The sequence below is a fragment of the Neolamprologus brichardi genome, chromosome 22 (assembly GCF_056152115.1).
Source record: "Neolamprologus brichardi isolate AB-2024 chromosome 22, ASM5615211v1, whole genome shotgun sequence".
NCBI classification, from domain to species: domain Eukaryota; kingdom Metazoa; phylum Chordata; class Actinopteri; order Cichliformes; family Cichlidae; genus Neolamprologus; species Neolamprologus brichardi.
Genome location: NC_142124.1, coordinates 10324392 through 10348022, shown reverse-complemented (window position 1 = coordinate 10348022; position 23631 = coordinate 10324392). Strand labels below are relative to the sequence as shown.

The window sequence follows — 23631 nt, the reverse complement described above, 5'->3', positions numbered from 1 at the left end:
GCTTCCTTTGCTGTGACGTAAACACTGTGCGCCGGCTATCACAAACTTTTGCTGTGTAATCCGTACAGGCGAGGCTAAGAGACTGCTCATAATTTAATCTGTTTTATATAAATACTCCAACTTGTATCAGGTCAACAGAATGGAATATTTAATCGGGATACAGGGACCGGATTTTGTCCTCGTCGCCGCTGATAATGTTGCAGCAAGCAGCATCATTCAGATGAAACACGGTATGACAACGCGTTAGCTTGTAGCGTTAGCCGCATAGCCGGTTATTTAAGATAGACTTGCAAACATAGCTACATTTTAGAGTCTCTAAATGCATTAAATCGGCTTTCTGCTTCTAATAAGTACTACTTGAACCAATTTTCTATTCATTTTGCTAAATATTTACATGTAACTACACACTGAATGTGACTAGAGCTAGCAAAGCTAACAGTAAAGTAGCAAATAATATCTTCTATCGCAGTTTGATGGTTTTTCTCACATTATCATAACCTTTTCCTAGCTAATAGATCAACTCTTCATTTCATTCGTAACTAAAGTTGGCAACCTTAGCATGAGTTGCCATAAGAAGGTTACTGACAACGAAAGTGAAAGTCACTGTATCACTGTGGAAATGGAAGTTTACTTACACTCACCATGGATTATTTTTAGCCTATTAATGATTTGTTTGATCTGGTTTTTTTTGCAGAGTGAAATGATTGTACAGCATGTGTCTTTAATGAATATAAAAATGAGTTGGGAGAACAAGTTTGAATTTACTTCGTATTTGGTTCACTTAGCAAGTTGTACCTTGATCTTATACTTTTGGAAGGCATCAACAGACTTCTGGCATAATTCTGACTGGGTTTTGACCACAATTCTTGATGCTTCAACCTGCAAGCTGTTAAATTGGGTTGAGGTTGAAGAATTTGGAGGTAGTCCTTCATCATTATTCTGTGCACTTTGTTTAAAGTACCAGCACCACTGCCAGCAAACTTCCCCAGAGCATGATGCTACCACCAGGCTTAACAGGTCATGCAGTGTTTTTACATCTGAAAGCCTCACCTTTACTCCTCCAAACAACATCTTGTCATTGTGGCCATATACTTCAGTTATTGTCTTGTCTGGCCGTAATACTTTGATCGTTGAGTGATCCATGTGGTCAGCAATTTTGGAGCACGGGCTTCTTTTCTGGTGGGCACCCTCTCAGTCCATGGTGATGCAAACACCCTTGGCTGTGCACTATGCCACCAGGAGTTTTAATTTCAAGGTTGGCTTGATCCTTGGTGGTTCCTGAACAGCCTAATCAGTTTCCTCTCATCTGAAAGTGACAGTTTGGGTCTTCCCCCAGGTGTTTGCAAAGTGGTGACACATCCATACAACTTGTACTTGCATTCATTTGTTTGAACTGATGATCTTGGAATCTGTAGTTGTTCTGAGATGGCTCCAAGAGATCTTCCTAACTAGTGTAAATCTACAGTTTCTTGGGCTTTTTCATTGTTCTGAGTATTTGTCAATCCAAATAGTGGTGTCAGTCAAATCCTTTTTACGCTGGAAAAAGAACAGTTCAAAGAAATCCTCAATAGCCCAAAGTTACCATGGTCACGATTAGTGTGTGTGTGTATAAAGGTTTGACTACAAACTATAAGACAATTTAGGAACAGACTAATGAGTTTGTGTTCTTCCTCATATTTTTTCAGACTATGACAAGATGTTCAAGCTCAGTGAGAAGATTTTGCTGCTGTGTGTGGGAGAAGCTGGAGACACAGTGCAGTTTGCAGAGTACATCCAGAAGAATGTGCAGCTCTACAAAATGAGGAACGGTAAGAACCTCAGACATGATTGTTGTGATGCTGCTGGTCCTTATAGGTTTTAAGTTCAACTCTAAAATGTTTTGGGGAAACCAGTTTGCTTGCTAAAAACATTTATATCCAAAGCTTTGTGCCTTCTTTTTCTTAGGTTATGAGCTCAGTCCAGCAGCAGCAGCAAACTTCACGCGAAAGAATCTGGCAGACTATCTTCGGAGCAGGGTAAATGTCCTTATATATTTATGAAAAAAAAGAATAATATAGTAAGGCTACACGGATATAAAGTCAAAGTGATCAATTTTATTTTAATCTTTGTGTCTCATTAATTTTTGCACTGGCTAATCAAAGACAGTGTGGTAAAGAGTTGGAAAACTGTAAAGTATTTAAGTTATTTTTTTATTTTTTTTTTTGTTATAATGTAGTTTTCTTTATTTCTCTCGCACTGAAGACGTTTGGAGGTAGCACATAACAGAAACCAGATAAGTAAGAAAAAACTTTTGACAGATTTATATTTTACACATCAACATTGGCCTTGAGTGGAGTGGAGGTGATCTGTACATCCCCAGATACTACAGTCCATTTTACTGTGTGCTTTTTTCTTTTTTTTAATTGAAGAAGAATGGCTTCAAGCATTTTCTTTTAATATAAGAATTAGCTTGAAATTATAGGTGTATTCGTTACTTCGCCAAGTAAAAAACTTTGTCTGAGTTGTTAATTTGTTGGCACAGTGATGATTACCTGATATAGTCATTCAATGCTGAAAACAATAGGGTTGCGCTTGAATCCAAATTATATCAGTAGAATCAGATTTGATCATAATATTCTCACGTCTTTCTTTGTTTTTGTTCAGTTGGTTTTAGTTAATTGTATTTCTTTTGCAGTGACCAGTCATTCTTCTTTAGTTTGTGGTTCCTTGTCCATCCACTTATTAGTTGTTTGTTATAAGTAATACTTTAGGAAGATATTTTTTCTTAAATGTACAGATCAGTTAATATATTACCTAAATGTAAAAGGAAGCTAAACATTTTTAACCACTGAGTTGACTAAGTCAACACCTTGATGTTTATCTGTGGAGGAAAGTGTTGAGTTTCCAGCAGTATATGCCACACCATCAGGACCCCACTCTCCATTAATGTGCCAATTTAGACTTGTGAAAAAAGAGATCCTTAGAAAAGTGAAATTCACGAACAAGTTCATAAGTTTGGATAGAAAAAAGATTTTAAAAAACAATTAACAAATATTTTACTTTACCTCGTGTCTATCAGAAATCCACACGTTTTTATTATTATTATTATTATATGTTTGATATTGTAAAAATGATGTGTCCCTGTTGAATGCGGCCTCACCTAAGTGCTATTTTTTTAACTGTCACAGCCACGAGCTTGATGTAAAGCAGTGGTCGTAACCTGTGTTTTGTGAGAGCTGTTTTCTCTTGCCCTGGGGAAAATGTGGTCTGTTGAGACTAGAGAGCAGAGACTACAATCATAACCAGCATAATTGTTTGACTTCAGGTGCCTCATACACACTATGCAGACATAAAGAAGTGATATCTTTTGTAGATGAAAAATCTTCTCCACTCTGCTTATTCAGAGTTTGATCATTGTAACTGATCCTTTGCAGGTGAGTCTCCACAAGTCCATTAAGTTTTGCCTTAATGAGTAAAATCTTAATTGGTGTAAGTGTTTAAGGTTTCAAAAATGAGCGCAGATAAAACAAAATAAAGAAATCAGCAAAATAATGCAACATATATCACATTTGGTGTTTTGCTAAACATTTTTTCGTTACTAGTTTCAGATGTGATTGAGCCCAAATGACTATCATGTCTAACAGAAAACAACCTGCGCTCGCTTAGTTTCCCCATCTTGCAAAGATGCATTTGTTCTGCCTTGGATTCTCTGTCTTCCTCCATGTTTTACTTTTTGCTTCAAGTATACTTCTACCCTTTTGCCCATTTTCAAATCATCTCAACACTAGTATCCTTGTATATTTTCTCTGTTAACAAAACAGTTGCTAATTAATCCCAAGTTCCAGTGGTCACTGTCTGAATTAAGCATATTCATCCTGAAGTAATGAATGAACATACCTATAAATATTTTAATTTCTATTTTAAATTAATTACACTCTTCTGCCAGTATTTGCAATCTCATTTGGCTTAAGGGAACGAATGATAAAATCACCAACTAATTCAAGTAAGACTAACCATATAAGGTAGGTTTACTCATCCAATTTAAAAATGTATTTTAGTTTCTACTTGAAATTCATTTTCTTTGCACGAAATAAAAACATAGTAACAGAAGCCCTAAGTGTGTTGATGACACGGCAGTGCTGTGGTGGTGCTGAAGAGGTGGTATTACCGAGGAGCTCAGGTGGGAATGAACTCCCACTTGAGTTGGCACATGTGTTTGTATCATTGTCAGCTTGAGACACTCATGTTAAACCAGCAGATGCATTTTGACAGAGCCAGGTACATTTGTCAGCTTGTTGTGAAAGGTGACTGAGGGTTCTCCCTCTGAGATTTCCTGTAACACCTGAGCCTGCAGGCCTGTCTCTCACCCTCACTGCGCAGATCTGCTGAATGTCTTATCAAAAAATTCTGGTTTTGACCTTTAATTTTGTATTACATCTTTTACACAACAAGACAGCCAAGCCTGAGATCGAGAAACACGCAAAATACTGCTACTTTATCTGTGTTACTTCATGCAGATGTTATATTGCAATATATAGAGCTGGGGGGGGGGGGGGGGGGGGGGGGGGGGGGGTTTCATGGTGACTAATTTGCTAGTAGCTAAAATATTTTTAAAAAGACTAGCCGAGTAGTTTAGTGGCTCTTTCTCATAGAAAGTGATCTGCTTTTGGTACGGACTCTCATTCTTCATGCATGCTGTGTGTATCCGCTGTGCTATGCTTTGCTTGATGCCTCTGTAGACTGTTCATGCACAGTGCGAGCTATTGGAAGCATGAACACTTGAGCTCAGTCAGGGTTAAATGCAGCCTGTAGAAAGATTGCATGTGTTTTTAAGAGTCCTGAGAAACTATTTATCACTTTCTTCTGTAGTCAGTTTATCTTTTCACATTCTTCAATTATCAAGTTCAATTTTAAATTCCAATGACATATGTGGCACTTCAGGCCATATATAATGAACAAATCCAGAGTTCAGCCTCCTGATAGCCTGGTGAGTAAAGCGGGGATTACAGGGCAATACTTAACGCAAGTGCACTAAGGTCCATTTGGGTTCCAGTGACATAAATTTCATCAGTCAGTTTTTGCAAATGTCCCTCCAACATCCATTTGTCTGCCTTTTTTTTCTTGACTGCACAGACTCATCTGCAGAAAATTTACATTACAGTGCACCAACTATGCAGACTTTAAAGAAATATAAGAGGACTGACCGCTGAGCCATCAGGTCTCCAGCTGACCTAAGCTTAAAGCTGTTCAGCAGTCTAGCACCTGGTTTCACTTCTTTTCACTTCACAACTTAAACCAGTTGTGGAACATGGTTGACTTCCCTGAGCCTGATTCTGTTGGAGGTTTCTTCCTATTAAAAGGGTTTTTTTCCTTCTCACTGTCACCAAGTGCTTGATCATAGTGAGGGGATTTCGTATATCATACCTTCTCTGTGGCTGGGTGATGGACCAACAACAGCACAAGCATGACTAGCCCACAGATTGGTTGTGTTTTCATCTTGACAACAGACACTCTAAAGCAGGGGTGTCAAACTCAAATACACAGTGGGCCAAAATTCAAAACTGGAACAAAGTTGCGGGCTACCATTAATATTTATTGAAATATATTTATTCCTCCAGATATAAGTATGAATCTTTTCTTATGGACTCAAACAAGTTTTGCTGAAAAACTGAATATGGAACAAGCAAAGCTTAATACTAAACAATATATATATTAGCTGTATAATACCAGTAGGCCAGCTCTAATAGTAATTTGGTATGGCTTCGTGGGCCAAATGTAATTAGGCTGCGGGCCAAATTTGGCCCGCGGGCCAGAGTTTGACACCTATGCTCTAAAGGTAGACTAACGGTCTACACGTTACCACATCCGAATCATAATTTCCTCATATGCACCAGATCTTCATCATGCAGGTTGTAATACCAAATTGACTAAAACAAAATACCTTTCCTACACATTTTTTTAAATTAAAGTTTTGTATTTTTATTTTTATGTATTTTTTTGCATATACAATATGATGTCAGTTAGTTCTGGTCTTCTAGTTTTATTTTTAGTTCTGTTACCTGAAATTTTATTCTGCACATAGCCAAAACTAAATATTAACACTAACCATAATAATCCTGCTTGTTCATTATTAAGTCAAGAATAATTAGTTTAACTAACTGTTAGGGCAGCATCCCACACTCCTACTTTTGTGTTGGGGGGGCGTTTATTTCTCATTTTAAGAAGTTGACAAACATCTCTCTGATTGGCCTTAAGAGCTTTACAGTTTATCGTGCACACAGCCTTCCCTGTCCTTAAAGCCTTAATACAGATGTAGTAAAACTTTTTGACAAGAACAGAATATGCCAAAGGGTTTAACTCATCAATGTTACAGACTTTGGCCTAAAGTTAAAATAGTGTCCTGATCGGGAAATCGTGAAACCAAAATATGTCTGTTTCGATACTTGATGCGTGGAAACTTCTCTAACTCTTCACAGAAATATGTTTGGATTTATAAAACCTGATTTTTTTTTTTTCCTGTCTCTCCAAAGGGGAATTTCTGACATCCCCCTAAAGACGTTTTAGTCACAGCTAAAAAGTTTTATAAAGAAAGTAACATATTCTTGAGCATACTTTACATTTTTGTTCTCAGAAAGTCAGAAATGACAGGCAAATTAATAGTTGCTCATCAGATAAGGTCACACGTTGCTCTCACGAGTTACTGCGACTTTCTTGATTTTACAGAAACAAAATCATTTGTCTTTATCGAGTTTTGATTGTTTTTCTAAAAACATGCTATTATCTCATAGCATTTAATAGATTGAGATTTTATTCATGGTTGCTCATTTGTAGCCCATTCAACCAAAGTACAGATGAGCTCATGCCGTTCGCCTGTCCTTCCATAGTTCACAAGAATCACTCCTACAGTACTGGTCAGAACTTAATCGAACTATAGCCTGCTGTAGGTAGGAGGAGGTAGAGAAGGTCATGTGTAAGGTTGGTGGTTCGATACCTGGAGTCTTTAATTTGCATGTTGGGCAAGAAACTGAACCGAGTTTTCCCATCCATTGGTCTGTGAATGTTATAAAAGTGCTTAGGCAGAGAAAGTGTGGGTACGAATGGCTGAATGAGGTGTTTTGAGTGCTCATATGGAGTAGAAAAGCGCTATACAAGTACCGCTCCATTTACAGTTGGGTCTTCAGCCAAACTGCTCATATTTATTTTCAGTGTTGTCAGATTTTATTTGTCCTGGAGATGACTGTCTGTGATGTGATGAGAGTCGTGGACTTCTCATTGGAGTTTAATTCTCCTTTGTCTTTGCAATACAGCCAAATGATAACAGCAAAACTTGTCACTTTCTTTCTGTACTTCACATATTACAATAACATGTGAATTGCAATACCTTTCCTGAGAATGTTTTAATCTATGTGTCAAGTTATTTTAGCTTCTGTACAGTAAGAGGAGATGCTGAAGGTTTCTTCCTGTTAAAATGGAGTGTTTCCTCCCACTGTTGCCAAAATGTGTTTTGTAGGGTCCCTACCTTTAATATAAAGCACTTTGCGGCAACAGTTTTTGTGATTTGGCGCTATATAAATAAAATTGAATTGAGTCAAATTACAGTTTATTTTTCTGCAGAGATTGCAATGTCTGAATCTTTGTTTTATGCATTTAGCTTATAATGTGAATTTCCCTATGAAACGAAAGCATTATACTTGAGTAGCTGGAACTAGAACTGCATAACATTTGGATATTTGGTTTGAACAGTTGCTTTAAAGTTCAAACTAGTCTAAAAACGAATGATTTAATTTGTTTTAACCTGCAGTACACATGCACAGCTTCGTTCTTTTTCTTTTTTCTTTTTTAAAACTCTCTACTGAAGACATCTGTATGGTCCTCGATGCATCTCATGCAGTAATTTGTTAAGAGTAGTGTAGCCGCTGCCTGTCACAATAGCAGGAGGGTGAAAATAATTACAAAAAACAATTAGTGTGGCAGAGAAGGGAATGTGGGACACATCGAACGGGGGATAGGGGCAGAGGAGCAGCAGCAGGAGGAGTAGAAGAAGTGGAGGTCTCGAGGGAAACAGCTAAACCCAGTAGACAACAGCGCACTGACTGGAGTGCGAGAAGGAGTAGGAGTCAACATACTCACAAAATACAATATACATGCACACAGAGGGACCTATAGGATCGAGATGGTTTTATTCAGTCAAGGTTGTGCATGTTGTAGGATAACATTTATATTCATGCCTTGCCATAAGCTGCAAGTGTATCGTTATTTTTGTGCCTCACGGATATGAATTTGGCTTTATGAGTGCAGGATTTAGTAATGCTGCGTTCTCAAGAGTGCTCAGAAACTGAAGCAATAGCACTTTCTCTTCTGCATCCCACACCTTCCTCCAGCTATGCTCTCCTCACATTCATCAACCTCCAGAGTACACGGACATTTGCAAATTATGTTGTATAAACAAGTTTTTTTTTTCGTGCCGCTACCCACCCCCCCATCCCCCCGCAGAACATCTTGTATATGTAGAATAACTAATGTGTCTTGTCTTTTTGAGAGTGAAACCGAGAAAGAGATCCTCGGCTGAGGTCTTGAACAGTCTACTGGGTGGATGTTATGATACATATTGCCATTCTGTGTTGGCCCTGAAGTTTATTTTTGGGTCAGTGATCGCTACCTAAAATAAATCTGAGCAATGCAATTAATGCAGCGTTTATGTCAAGACTTTAGGACTTCAGGTCATTGATTATTTGTAAACATTTTTTCTGTTTAATCTGCCTTTTTTTTTTTTTTTTTAAATGAACAAAAAATGAACAGTGATATACAGAGGAAAGGTCAAGTTTCACAGAGGTATAGGTATAAACAAATGATTCAGGTTATTAAGAAAGAAAAGGAAATTTGAATATCATTTGACTATCTGAAATCAGTGAATTTGGGATCATTTACCTGAAAAAATAAATGGAAATAAACAGATTCTTCCTTCAGTAAATTTGGCTGATATTTCTGCCCACTATAATTATCAGTCAGGATTGTTAATCTGGTATTTTTGCTTTGATTTTTGGTGGTAAAACTTGACTAATGTGTTAACTCAGTGCCGACAGATGACCAGTTGTGTGTCTCTAATGTTTGGTCATTAACGTCCACAAAACCATATGAAGATAGACATTATTTTGATCCTACAGGCCAATTTTTCATATATGGTTTGAGAGCCCATTTGTTGACGGAATCTAAATTAGATGTAGATTAAGGTGAAAAATACCAGGAGTCCAAGGGAATATGCTGCATATGTTGAAATATATTTTAATTAATATGATTAAATCATGTATAGCTATTTTTTTTCTCGTTATGCCATCCTTAAATTATCTTTTTACCCTCCTAAAAAATTGTGATCCCACTTCCATGTCCAGAGCCCTAGGTTAAAAACCAGTGGCTGATAAATTAATCAGTGGTATATTGTTAATTCACATGGCTTTATTCCTGCAGGATAAATTAGAGATGAGTCCTTGAGTCTGAAAGATGTCATTCCCCAGTGGCTGCAGACCTCCGGGAGGTATAGTTAGCTAAAGTCAGCAGAGCATGTCGGCGCAGAGACATTGAAACCCTGCTCATATACCACTATGTGCTTACCAACCCGTTGCATAGAAAAAAAACAACCCCGGTAACCTCTGGAGTACTGCGTTCACTCAAGCTATAGAGAGGAGACAAAGGAGGGGGGGAAAGCAGCATAATCACCTGAGGCCTCGGTCTGCTGCATGCATATTAGCAACGATATGTGTGAAACTCACCGTAGAGCAAAGATCCAGGGGTGAATGCTTTGCCTCTGTTTGTTTTGCTGTTCCTCTTTATGTGCTGTGATGCACGGACAGGTCACAAATTAAAGGAAAAACCTGACACTCTGACACAGTGAGAGGATCCGATGGCCCTGCTTTGATATGAGGAATGTAGGAGTGGTTTACAGTCCACTTGTGCCTTTTATCAGCAGTTTATACTCACTTTTGTCATCCTGTTTTGATGCTGTGTATCAATCACAAATTAATCACCAGGATTGTTCTGGATGGACATGGACACTGTGATGTCACTCGCTGATTTCGGTTTCTGCGTTTTGGTGCGTCACAATTAATGAATGTAAAGGAGAGTCAGGCTTGGTGAGATTTAGCTTAAATAGTTTCTAGATTGCTTTTAATATTTACAGCTATGTGTGATCCCGGCTGTTCAGATCTTTTGTAAATAAGAATTTTCCCATTTTTGTTTGCAGTAAAAGTGACTAAAAATGATAAAGTTATAAGGAAATATCATGGTTGATCTATTGCTTTATAGAAACAAAAGGCAGGCTTATTCGACAAAAGCAAACTAAGTTAAGGAGGAACATGTTTTTAGTCCCAGGACAAAACAGAAGGAAATTCCTCAATCATGGATACTGCAGATTGGGATTTTTGATACTGGTAGCTACAACAGGCCAAGACATGATGTTAATTTAATGGAGGGAACATCAAAAGGTTTGTAAATACAGCATTAAGCTGTTTTGAAGCTGATGAGGAACCTTAAATGTCCCATTTGAACAGATATATCGTTCAAGTAGGTGACATTCAGTCTGTTATTTATTTTTTTTTACCATTTTCTATAAGACTGCTGCAACAGTTAGATCGCTGCAGTGCAGTGGTGATCTACAGCTCACCCCGTATGGGTTTGTAAAATATTTTTAAGCATGGGCACACAGTGGGTACAAATAATTACTGGCACCATATTGCACGCGGCTCCCCTGCTCCTGCACAGATGAACAATTAATACAGCAGATTGAGGAGAAATGCCAATAAAGAGAACATGCCCCGGGGCAGGGTGCAAAAATAAGGGGAAGGGAGGGAGGGGGGGAGAGATGGCAGGAAGGGAAGTGCTGGAACGTGGCAGAGGAGTGTTTAGGGATGACTTTGTGATGATTTTTTAGAAGCCTGACCTTAATTTGTGTTCACAACTACAGATAAGTTTCTTCATGGTTTAGACGAGAAGACGGATGGCTCTCTCCTGCCTACAAAAAATAGTTTGCTAAGTTTAAATCGCACAAAGACTGAAAATTGGTAGAAAGAGCCAGATTAGGGCTTTGGAGTATTTATAAAAATGCAGATATCTGTAGGCAAGCTACCAGAAGTTTCCTGGTTTGTGTGTCGAGAGCAATATCAACCAGTCAAAAAAAGTTAAGTGTTTCTACATTTCTAAATAACCACTGCCACAGGATTAGGAAGTTTAGGGTCAGATATTGGATGCCTAACCCTGGGAACCCACAAAGGGTGTTTCTATTAGGCCGTGTGACCAACGAAAATTTGGTCGATCATCTTCTAATCACACCAGGAGTGTTTCAGAAGTAATTTTACTACAGGTGAGCAGATCTACCCAATATTCATAGTATCAAAACGAAACATGCACTATGAAAGATGTCTGAACCTTTTTGTGCTGACTGTCACGTCTATTTTATTTATAGGATAAAGAACATTTACATGAAAGGTGTGCTTTGTTGGTTAATAAGTTGTGGAAAGTAAAAATCACATTGGTTTAGTGGAGATTGAAGTGTCCAGAATTTCAAAATTGACGATGATTCATCTCATAAATCATGACACACTGTTCTCCCCTCACTATCAGTAATACTGGCCCTCTATGTACTTGGTATCAAATTGATACCTGTCGTGTTCGTGTGGTTGTTGTGGGCTGATTATTAGACCTGGCGTTGTTTCGAGTGAAGTACACCTTCTGAAGTGCTCTGCAGCACTTTTGGTAGAAATGCAAGCATTGTCTTGAGTGGTGACTGATTGGTTGGAGAAACGTAACACTGCCCAGGCTGTTCTTCGGATTTGTCTTCAGGTTATAGCCAGCTGGTACCCACTTGGTTCTATGTGAGCAAAAACCATTTTAAAGCTCACTGAGAAACACTAGAGCTGTTGATTATTTAATTTTTTTTAGTAAGGTGGTGGACACATTGGGGAACATGCTGTCGAGTGTGCTGATTTGGCCTGACTTGGGGAAAACACCCAATATTTTACGACTACCTGAACAGCCGCCTTAAATAGCAGATAAGGGATATAAGCACTTTGTTTTAATGGTTTGTTTGCCGTTGTTGTTAAGGAACACACATAAATTTTTAAAACCAAAAACACTGAGCGAGAGACTAAAAATTATAATTAGCAGATAGCCTGTGGCATTTCCAGATATGGATTGAGCCCATTTGTTGACTAAGACTGAATTAGAAGTAGAAAAGGTGAAAAATGACAGTCATTTGAGGGAACTACCTCCATATGTTAAAATGTATTCTAATTAACCAGATTCAATCGTCACAAATTAAAGACCAGTTAATGACCTGCTATGACAAATACTCATGGTTTTGAGACTGAAGTTCAGCAAACACATGGACTCGTTACCTCAAAGCAGGTAAAGACCGCTCAAACATGATTGGTCAGTAGAACTTGGATTACAAGCAGGAACCCGAAAACGTATCCCTTGACTACAGACCTGAATATTATTACAGTTACAGTAAAATCAACCATACGTTTGTAAAGTCTGTGATGAAGCCTCGAGCTGAGTGTGTTCAAAGAGCGAGAGACAGATGTGACCGTTAGATCAACTTCACGTTTTAGTCAGTATGACCTGAAACTATCAACTGAGCCCTTAAACTCTGAGGTCACAGGACAGCCGTTTTACCACAGATTTTTACATAACTTAAAGTGTTTGCAGTCAGAGGAGTCGCCCACTACTGGCCAGTAGATAGAACATAAGTTTAAAGCACATCCACATTTGTTTACTTTTCACTTTCAGAACTAAAAGCTACATGTGTCTTTTATACTCTCTGATGATACTTACAGGGTTTGTTTGTTTTTAATTATTGCCTCTTGAATTTTTTGTGCATGCTTTAGCCTGTAGGTCACACACTTAAATTGGTCCTGCAAATGAAAATGTGCAATTTCCATGTTACTGTGTCACTCGCAAAAGCCAAATTTGTAAAGTTACACATTGGAGCTATGAAAGGAGGGGCAGTGTTGGAGTAATTCTTGGCTAGCTGTTCCTCCATCTAAAGCAGGTTTGTGTCTGCTTAAGGCGATGGCAGGGGTTACGGGTGAAGCCTTTTGTCTCACGGCCCAACAGTCACCTTGCTTGGCTGTGAGCAGGAGTCACGGCAGGGAGGATTAAAACATATGATGTGTATTGTTTGCGTATTAACTGGGGTGTGAGTTCAGGTGGTAGGGTTAACAAGGTGCCTGGTTCCCTCCGAGGTGACATGGGAAAGGGAAGGTTATTTTGATGCCAAGACTGTATCATTGTTACATGTAACCAGTGAGACAGCTGTCTGGTGGGCGGGGGTGACGCCACTGGGGCGTTTGCAAGCTCACATAGGAGTTAAAACACACACACATAAACACACACACATTAAGATATTCATCTTGAGATTCACGCTCATTGTGCACTCCTGCAAACACCATTTCTCTTTCTGTGTGTGTGTGTGTGTGTGTGTGTGTGTGTGTGTGTGCATTCGAAACCATCGTTAAAATACACCCACATTAAAGCCTGCTCCCACAGGGAGCACAGCGATCATCGTTGCCCTCATGGCACACGCAGCGCCAACCCACAAGTCACAGAAACAAGCAGGTTGTCTCAGACATGAATTAGAGCACGAGGGCAGGTGCCTGGCGTAATGCGAGTCTTATTGTCGTTAAGACTCCACATTTTCCTCCTCGTGCGACACATTACCCTTCTGCTTCTACTTCAGTCAAGAATTTAGGCCACAAGTTGTTTTAACCCCCTCCCAAAAAAATTAGTCCTGGTTTAAAGGGATTTTTTTTCTATTGAAAATGAGAAACAAGAGCTTGCAACAGCGAAGATAGAAAGTTGGTGTTTTGGAGGAAGAGAAGGGAGACGAGGCTGGGAGCGTTAAAGATGTAATTTGAAAAGAGAGAGGGGGTAGGGGCAAGAGAAACGACTTTAGAAGTTTTTAATGAGCCCTGGCGCTACTCCAGGGCACAGGGTGAAGGCAGCAGAGAGAGGAGGAGGAGGGGGGGAGGGGGGCAAGGGAAAGAAGGGATGAAGACAGAGGGAGGGGGTAGGGATGGGGGGCGCTGGCTCCCAGCAGATGTCACACTGCCGATGACACCCTGATTCCTCCCCCCCCCCCCCCCCCCCCCTAAACACACAAAAACACTCACCTCCTCTGTCCTGTGACCCACTATCACCTTTTCCGCTCCCTCCGTTGCACAGCCGCTCTCTGACTCGTCCGCTAGCGTGTCACTGTCACACTGCTGCTTATGTTTTGTTAATGTTGCCGCTGTGTGCAGCACGCCACGTCTCTGCTAAGTGGAAAAATCAAAGTCGATAATTAGGAGCAATTTATTTGGGATAAGTTGAGAAAGAGAAGTTGCACTTTTCAAGTGCCGTCTTAATCTTGAGAGCTGGCTCCTTGAGTAAAATCCTCTATGGAAGTGTTAGCACCTCTAATTGGAGCAGAGAAGTAAACTTTTTAAATGGAGACAATAAACATAGCACCGTGTTTAAAATCGTACCACATGTGATGCCCGATGAGAGTAGAGGCCTGCAGCTGGTGGATTCAAACTTCACTCCTCAAAAAATATCAGAAAGCTTCTTAAGACACTTGTATCGTGTCTTCAGTGTTTCTGGAGCAGCTTTCCAGTATCTGAATGAATGCATCCAGTTGGCTTGTCAGAGGATTTCGATGGATGAGCAATAAAAGCAAGGAAACGCAGTAACCACTCAATCGCCCTTTTGATGCTTCGGTTTTAAGCATTTTAAGCAATAAAGTTAAAAAAGGGGGAACAAATATGATAGAAATATTAAAACTCATATCATATGATATCATATCTCATATCTGTCTTCCAGACTTACCCATAAATCTTTTAATAATCAGACAGTCTAAACAAATCATAAATTGTCCTTGACAGGTAACTGAGCTTATAGTCTCTGCATTGGTTTCTGACAACTTTGAGCTGCACACGGGTGAATGTGACGTCTTCCTACAGGTGTTCATGAGCACTGATTTATGACATTTCTGATCCTGCAGCTCTGAACTAAATCGCACGTAGGAACCTGTTTCTAGAGGTGTTGCGTTTAAAACTGAACACATTTAGTTTGTTTTGTTCACGGTTATAAACTTGAATATTAATCCTCGGCTGCCTCCTCCTCCTGCGTCTCCAGACTCCATACCACGTGAACCTGTTGCTGGCGGGCTATGATGACACAGACGGCCCGGGTCTCTACTACATGGACTACCTGTCTTCCCTGGCCAAGGCCCCCTTCGCTGCCCACGGCTACGGAGCCTACCTCACTCTTTCCATTCTTGACCGATACTACAGACCAGGTCAGTGCATACGGACGCCTCGTATCTTGTTGTTTTGTCTTCTTCTCATTGTTCCTGTGAGACAGAGAAATGGAGAGGATGATGAAATCACCGCAGAGGTTATAGAGTTTGTTCACACTCGGGTCAGGAGATTGGCTCGAGGCGTGGTGATAAACGACTATTTCCTGGTGGTGATAAATGACTTTGTTTTCCTCAGTCTTACAGCTCAAACTTTTTATGTTAATTCCAGCGTTTGTTAAAGTAACCTGTGACCCCTGTATGATGCACCACAAACTGTATTTTCTTTTTTCTTTTTTTTTGTTCTAGATCTGAGTCGGGATGAAGCGGTAGATCTGCTGAAGAAGTGTGCTGAAGAAGTGAGTTGAAGCAGTTTGTTTTTTCATTCGCATAAATGAAAGCTGATATTTATTCAAATATTTATTATCTCAAGACTAACGTCTGACAGTTCCACACATACTCTCGGGTATTTAATAGCCATACATGTACCTCCGCAGTATTTACAGCATCTATTTCCTGTCAGAGTTATAATACTTTTGTGAAGTTATTTCTTATTTCTTCTTCTTATTTCTTAGATTTTTCTTGTTTCCAGAGTAGATTTACTTGTTAGTTTTTTGTTTCATTTCACGTTTTTACTTATTTCACTCTCAGTTTTTGGTGATTATTTAAGTAATGTGGGAGTACTACAGTACAACCACTTGACTCACAGTCATGTAGCTGTCTCAGCCTCGTACTGATGGTTGTGTTGAAAAAGACTGAATATAAGGACAGATGTTTTTGAGTTGACTGTAATATCTCTGATGTGGATTACACCTGAGAAAGGACAGCTGTGGAAAGTGTCCCGATCTAATTTCTGTGTGAAAAACATTTAAAGTAGCATTAGACAACTCCTACTACCCCCTGTGCCGATGTCCCAAAGCTCACACTGCTGCCCATTTTTAAAACACTTAAAACATTTTTAGTTACTTCGATTGTTCCAGTGTCCACAATTTCAGCGACCTCGGTGACCTGGAAAGGCCAAAGCTCTGTCCACCTCCTGATTTGATTGGTTGAGATTTCTTACATGATCACAGACAGATTTTTTTTAAGATGTCAGTATTGTTCCACAAGGGTAAAGCAGAAACACCTGTCTATTACCTTAAAAAATAATGTATTCTTACTTTTGATTACTCTTATTATCATAATCCAGTTTTTACATGAGAAAGCTGTTTCTGTTTTACTTATTATTGATTATTTTGCCTCTGTGGCCTCTAAGTGTTGCACCTGGAATTATGATTCCAGGTTATCCGCCCATCCCGATCTTGTGGTGGTGATATCTTAGGATATAAATGGACTGATTCTTATATTCTTATATAGCGCTTTTCTACTCTCCTGGAGTACTCAAAGCGCTTAATACAACATGCCACATTCACCCATTTAAACAAGCACTTTGTTCTACAATTTTAAGTTCTCACTAACATTCACACACATTCATATTCTGATGGACGCATCGGAGAGCAACTTAGGGTTAATATCTTGCCCAAGGATATTTGGCATGCAGACTAGGGGGGAGCCAGGGATCGAACCACAACTAGTGGTTCCGATCAGTAGATGACCTGCTCTACTGACTTAAGAGAAGCTATTCAAATATTCCACAAACTTACTGCCAGTTTAGCCTGTCATATTTTGGGGATGACTTTTATGAGTCTTTTTCCTTAGGGAAGTCTGTGCATTTACTTATAATATCTGGACATCTGATCGACGGTTATATTTTATGCATAAAATATTTTATGCATAAAATATTTTATGCATAAATAAATTAAACATAGTAAAAAACTGGTTGGGAATCTTTTTATTACAATCCTCGTAACTGTCTTATGTGACCGCACTTGTTCTCGTCCATAAATGAAGAAGAGATGAAAATATTGTGTGTTGTATTTACACTATAACTCAACAACAGAAGAGGCTTCTGACCATATTATTACATCTGCGTAGGTTTAGATTAGATCTGGTAACCCATGTTTTGGTGCCCACGCTCGAAGCTGTGACGCAGCGTCCCCATTTTAAAACTCTCTTTGCAGAAACATTCATATTTAAAGCTTTGCATATTTTCGTGGCTACAGATCAGAATAAAAGAGGAAATGCACTTAACACCTTTTACTGAAATCCTTTGAAACGCTCGCTTCACGTGTAATGGCAACTTGGGAGCTTTGATCAGTCTTGTCACACAAACAGCATCAGTCACATCATACAAACAGCAGGATATTTGAGTTTTTTGAACAGTGGCATGTATACATTATTAAATATAACAGAGGTAAAAATAGCTGGAGTGTAAATTATGTCACTTTTCACCTCTTTTCTTACCCTGCTTCTCTGCATCTATTTTATTTTTTTAAAATAAAGTTTGGTTTTCTGTAACTTCACCCCAAATCCTTTCATCTTATTTTGTTGTTAAATTTCCTCCTGTGTCTGCTCTCTCTCCCTCTCACAGCTCAACAAACGCTTCATCCTGAATCTCCCCTCCTTTACCGTCCGTTTGATTGACAAGGAGGGCATCCATGACCTGGAGAAGCTCACCCTCGGCGCCAAGTGACCGCACTGCAAAACTACCCACCATCACAATCGCTTCTCTCTCGTTCTTTTTTTTTTTTTGTACCAGTGACCTCCCTGCTTTTTCTGTTCCAATAAAAAGTGACACACAGTTGAGATACAAGCTCTTTGTCCCTGTGGTGCTTTCTCGTTCTCTCGTGTGCTCATCTGCACATTGAATGAGAACAGCCTTCTGGCTGTGTACTTTGCACTTGTACTCAGTGAGAGGGCATGTGGGTAATGTACACTTGCTTACGCTCCTCGTACACGTGTATTAAAACATGCGTGCGCATGTAAAGAGAAAAGCAGCTTTCTTACGATTGTGTGAGATTTATGGTAAAGACAAACACGTGTAGCACAAGCGAGAAGTAGTACGATCACACAAGCTGTGTGCAGGCTGACCACATGTCCTGCTTTATGTGGTGCTACACAGCATTTTTTATTCCTCGTTTGACTTTTTCACATCGAGACAATGTCGTACATTTTCACTGATTATGCAAGACGTACGTAAAGTCTGGCTTTTACCCAGAACATGTGAAGGGAAAGCTTTTTATTATTATCACCTAGCACCCTGCCCTTTAAAGCGCCAAGAAGTCACAAGCTTTGCAGATTTTGTTGAACGTGATGAAAATGAAGCAACAGTATTTTCTGAGAAATAGAGTGGTTATCTATTTTGTTGTTAGACATATTATGAACAGAAAAAATGCTAAAAATGTAAAATAAATAAATGCATTTGGCAGTCTGGGTGCATCCTCTATTACTGTTGCCAGGCTAGAAAGCAGCTCAGCTTCCTTTTAGTTTTAATGCATTCACTTAGCAAAAGAGTTGCAAAAGTTGCATTTAGATCAAATAGATGTGACTTCCTCCCACCACTGTTAGCGTGTCCCACACAAACACTCTGTTTGTCCCACTTTTTTTTTTCACCCCCCCAAAAAGACTTTCAGGGCAGGGGAAAAAGGTCAACCGCAAAAATGGATGGTTACAATTATGTTTTTATCATTATTTCCCTAATTGCAAGCTTTTAAGAAGAATTAAACACGCACACAGGACATATTCTATTATTATAGGGTTCAGATGACCACCAATGATCAATTTAACGTTTAATGTTTAAGAGAATGAAATGAACAAGAACCCAGCATAGACATACGAACAACAAACTGCTCCTTTATTTCCACATGTCACAGTCCACATACCAGAAAACAAAAGAAACAACAACCTGCAGGGTTATTCTGACACTCAATAAAATCCAAAACATTCACTTCTTTCATAAACCTTCACAATCATGCACTGTTTGTCTGTCGCTGTCCTAAATTTCATTGAGTTTTTCTTTCTTTTTTTAAAGTAACGGTATTAACCTTTAAAAAAATGCTTATTTAGTGGTAATTGTTTCTTCTGCATACAAACACATTAAAAGTAGTCTTTTTAAAATAATCTTCTCTTTCTGCCAACACAAAGAAACTTTTCCTTTATCTGCACACTTGTGTTCATATCTCCAGTATATATTTTTATTTTAACAGCTTAACTTGGCAGATGTTAAATGTGCTCAGCCAGTTCTGGTGTGTTAATCTCAGGCGTGTCTACACAATCCGAGCTGCAGCACAAGCTGATTTCCAATCCTCTGCTGAGATTTCACTCACTTAAACATTATTCACTGATTTAATTATGTATGTCGGTAAATGTATCGCCGCACGCATCTGTTAACTGATATTTACCTTTGAACAAGCTGAAAATGTTTGCTAGTGAGCCCTGTAGGTAATACTGGTGTGTGGTTTGTTAAATATGCCACATTTTGATTTACCTGTCAGGAAGAGATTAAACATTAATTATCAGTCAGGTTACATTTTACAGGTGTCCTGATTGATCACGTGAGCAGGTATTTCAAAGCTAGCACAAAAACACAACTTCCCCTGAATCTGAATCCATTTAAGATGATATAACAAAGGTTATACCAGTGCAGCCGCTCTGGTGTTAACAGAGAGACCAGTCAAACCAGTCAATGGGCTTTCAAAATGAAGTGTTCATTTTGTAATCAGAAGAAGGGTTAACAACAAATAACTGACTTCACAACCTCACGTACAAATAAATGATAAACTACAATCTCACTTGAAATTAGAGAAGATTGCATACGGCTGATTGGTTCAGTTTGATATATACACCCTGAGATTGTCATTTCAAATTTTAAAGAGAAGTATTCTCATCCAAAGTGAATTTCGTGCATTTGTATAAAATAGTTATGAAGTTTGTTAGCTATAAATTTCCATAAGAGGACTTAAATTTAACCAATCCAGTCTACATCAAGGTCCGAACACTAGATAAAGTTTGGGTTTGTTTTTTTTTTAAAGAGGGGCACAAAGAAAAAAAAGAGGTAGATGAACCTTGTAAACTTTTGCTACAATAACTAAAACAGTTTCCGATCGATGTTGGTCTGTTCCGTCTCAGTTTTTTCTCTCCCTAAATATTCAAAGATGGTGTTTTAGAAAGGCTAAAAAAAGGAGTTTATCTGCTCAGAGGACGGTGGTTTATGTTGTTATTTATCTTCACTGTCCTGGTTTTTAGTTTTTCACCGGTATTGAGGAAGTGGTTACTTTTCTGGACATCAGCTGAGTTTTTAAATACTTTTTTCTATTTTTTTGGCTAAAATACTAAAGAGAAATACATCCTTGGATCATTCTGTGCCGCTGCAAAAGTATAAAATATCCTTCATTTATACCAAGAGTTTGAGAATTTCTGTTACAGTAGCCAAACCCCCAAACACAGCCTTAAATATAAAAGCTTAAAGAATAGCTCAATAACAGCAAAGTTTGGCAACAGAAATATCTCAATGAGGAAAAACTAAATCATGAAATGCATTTAACTAATTAGAGACAACAAAATACAGTAGAAGGCTTTATCAAGTGAAACAGCTCAAATTTATATAAAGAAAAACAGATTAAAAATGGATTTCTAACTGTAATTAAAAGTATAATATAAACTGAGAATGAATCAAGTGTATTCAGGCTTGCGTTCAGACCGCATTAAATGGTTTAGAGGGCCACCACTGGACCACGGTCCACACTTTAAACCCCGGATATGTTTATTTTTACCCTTTTATATCTAATTTAAATCCTTTTATTGCTAAAAATCTAAGTGGAAATAAAAGAAATTAATCTTTGTGATTCACTAACAAGAAGCTGAAACTCATAAAAAAGTGTTCATCGGTTTTGTCTGCGTATCAGAAGCATTACAGTAAACGAGCACACTTGCATGCAGCTGGAAATAAGAAAACCAGGCCAACCTCACAGCTGAGCTAGTGTGTGTTAGAGCGACTGTAAACCCATGTGTATGAGAGAGGGAGAGGCAGCGTGTGTGTGGCTCCATCATCCCATCTCCTCTCTCCGCCACAGACAGGTGATTAATAAACATTAAACAATCCCTCCTCTCTCAAACACACCGGAATCTGACGGGAAGAGCAGCATATGTTTGCCTGGAGGCACAGAGAGAGATGGAGAGCGGCCCTGCTGAGTGTCAGATAGAGGGAGAGAAAAGGCGTGGTGTTGGGGGGGGGCGGGGGGGGGGGGGGGAGTTAGGTTACAGAGACGGAGATGAAGGGATGGGGTGGGAGGGGTGAGGGCGCTCACACAAGAGGGTAATGAGATGGGAGGAGAGAAGGGGAGATACGGCAGGTAGAGATGTTTGAGAATGTATGAGCAGGCGACATGTATGTGTGCGTTCCCTGGAAAGCAGTAATTGTGCTTAGCGTCTCATCCTGGTTAAATAAAGTGAAGGACTGAGCATGAGCGGTGAGAGGTGGTCTGTGAGAGACGCGTGGAGCAGACAGATGGGTTGAGGGGGAGCTGAGGTGTGCCTAGTTGGGCGCTGGAGGTCGTACTACTCCCAGGTACAGCGCTCAGGGCTGCAGCTGTGACACTGCTGTCTCCACAGGGGCCTCTGATGGAGGCCTGCATGCAAAGGAGGGTCACTGACGTTTTTTGGGCCTTTGGCGAGCCATAGAAAGTATAAAAGATGGACATAGCTTCCAGGTCCGATAGTTATTCCAAGGTATAAGTGCCTTAAATCTGAATTTTATTGAACCTCCACCAGAGGCTGAATCCTCTTGAAAGGCTTGGAAGTCTTTTTGTTGGAACGGTCTTTGGCTTCCTCTCTCTGTGATCTCAGTAAACAATTTTTCGATTAGTTTATATTCTCATTTAGGAGATTATGTACATGTACAATTGAAAAAAAAAAAGACATTTATTTTGGAAATTACTGTCATTTTTAGAATCAGAAAGGAAAACGATCCAGGATGTGGTTTTAGAACAAAAGTTTTGAGGGTTCAGCTCAAGGATTTAAAACATGGCTTCACTAACCAAAAGCTCTCTCTGGCTTTTAATAATAATAATAATAATAATAATAATAATAATAATAATAATAATAATAATAATAATAATAATGGTCAGAGACAGTCACAACAGTGCTGCTGGAGGCCATTTTTTAGGTCTGGCAATTCAAATCGATTCAATTCAATTTTGTTTATTTTGTGCCAAATCACAACAACAGCTGCCGGAAGGCACTTGTAAAGTATAAACCCGAAATTAATACAAAGAAAATCCCAACAATTAAACAACCCCCTTTGAGCAAGCACTTGGCAAGAGTGGGAAGGAAAAACTCCCTTTTAACAGGAAGAAAAACCTGGCAGAACCAGGCACAGGGAGGGGCAGCTATCTTTTGAGACCGGTTGAAGGTGAGGGGAGGAAAACAGGTGCAGTGCTCATCATTTTCCTCTTTGGACAAAGGAGCAGATTCCGGTGCTGCTAATGGGTTAACATTTTCCTCCCCTCTCCAGCTCTCTTGGGTAACTGTGAGACTGTGGTGAGACACAGCTAACCTTGTGGAAATGACCTCTATTTATGTGCCATCCCAGAGGAGCCAGATTACCTAACCCACACTCTGTAGGGTCCAAGTATCGCCTCGTGCTACCAGTAGGTACGCTGACCCCTAGCCACTGTTTTGGGGGTTGTCTAATTGTTGGCCCTCAAGTGCACCTGTTTTTAATTTCATTAACACCGAAGCAGCTAAAACTGATTAACAATCCCCTCTGCTACTTAGCTGACCACATCAATATCCCAGAATATTTACTGACTTGATGCTCTGATTAAAATGTTTTCCTTTCATTTTCTTTCTTTTTTTTTTTTTTTAGCAGTATCTGGCTGCTGTTGAAATTTATCAGACTGATCCTGACATCTACTGATTTTCTGTTTAATAATGTAAATGCAACTTTTCTTTTGGGTTTGGGCTTTTGGTCCTAACGGCGTCACTTTGGGCTCGGGGTGATTGCTTTGTGACATTTTTTTCTGAGACTGAAGTAGACTCCTGCATCTCCTCTGGGCTCGGCTTTCAAGCTTTAGAAAAACCGGCCTGTAACTGAAGATTTTAGCCAATTTGGTTTGACACTCTGAAGACTTTCACCTCTGAGAGCAGGGTCTAAGTCATGCGTGAAGCCAGGAGTCAGTATGCTCTTATGCGTTACCTCTTATAAATCACATACATTGTCCCTGTGCTCATCTGGTGGGAGGTAGAGGAGCCAGGCTGGGTTTTTTTCTTTGTTTCTTCCTCAAATTTAGGATTTATTGTGCCTCGTGCAGATTTTTGCCTACTGCAGCTTTAGGTGTTGGATGCAGTCCTTGCTATGCCATTTCTGTTGGAACTTTGCCCATGGGGATCAATAACAATAAAAGGCACAGAGATTTACAATCAAGGCAAATAAAAGCAGTGGCCAGCAC

The 23631-nt window shown here is 39.4% G+C and overlaps 1 protein-coding gene across 1 annotated transcript; it reads left to right on the top strand.

Moving 5' to 3' along the window:
- Positions 1 to 11: 11 nt before the first annotated feature.
- Positions 12 to 17996, top strand: psmb2 (proteasome 20S subunit beta 2). Its single transcript, XM_006794355.3, has 6 exons — positions 12 to 230; positions 1686 to 1808; positions 1945 to 2015; positions 15145 to 15307; positions 15614 to 15663; positions 17775 to 17996. Exons 1-6 carry the CDS (start codon positions 140 to 142, stop codon positions 17874 to 17876), a joined length of 600 nt encoding a protein of 199 aa, XP_006794418.1. The 5' UTR covers positions 12 to 139; the 3' UTR covers positions 17877 to 17996.
- The last annotated feature ends 5635 nt before the right edge of the window (positions 17997 to 23631 follow it).

Bases quoted from the DNA above. Each gene is read 5' to 3' on its own strand.
- psmb2 (XM_006794355.3), top strand. From the start codon at position 140: ATGGAATATTTAATCGGGATACAGGGACCGGATTTTGTCCTCGTCGCC. The intron at 2,016-15,144 runs GTAAATGTCCTT...CTGCGTCTCCAG, and splicing joins CAGACTATCTTCGGAGCAGG to ACTCCATACCACGTGAACCT. The intron at 15,664-17,774 runs GTGAGTTGAAGC...TCCCTCTCACAG, and splicing joins TGAAGAAGTGTGCTGAAGAA to CTCAACAAACGCTTCATCCT.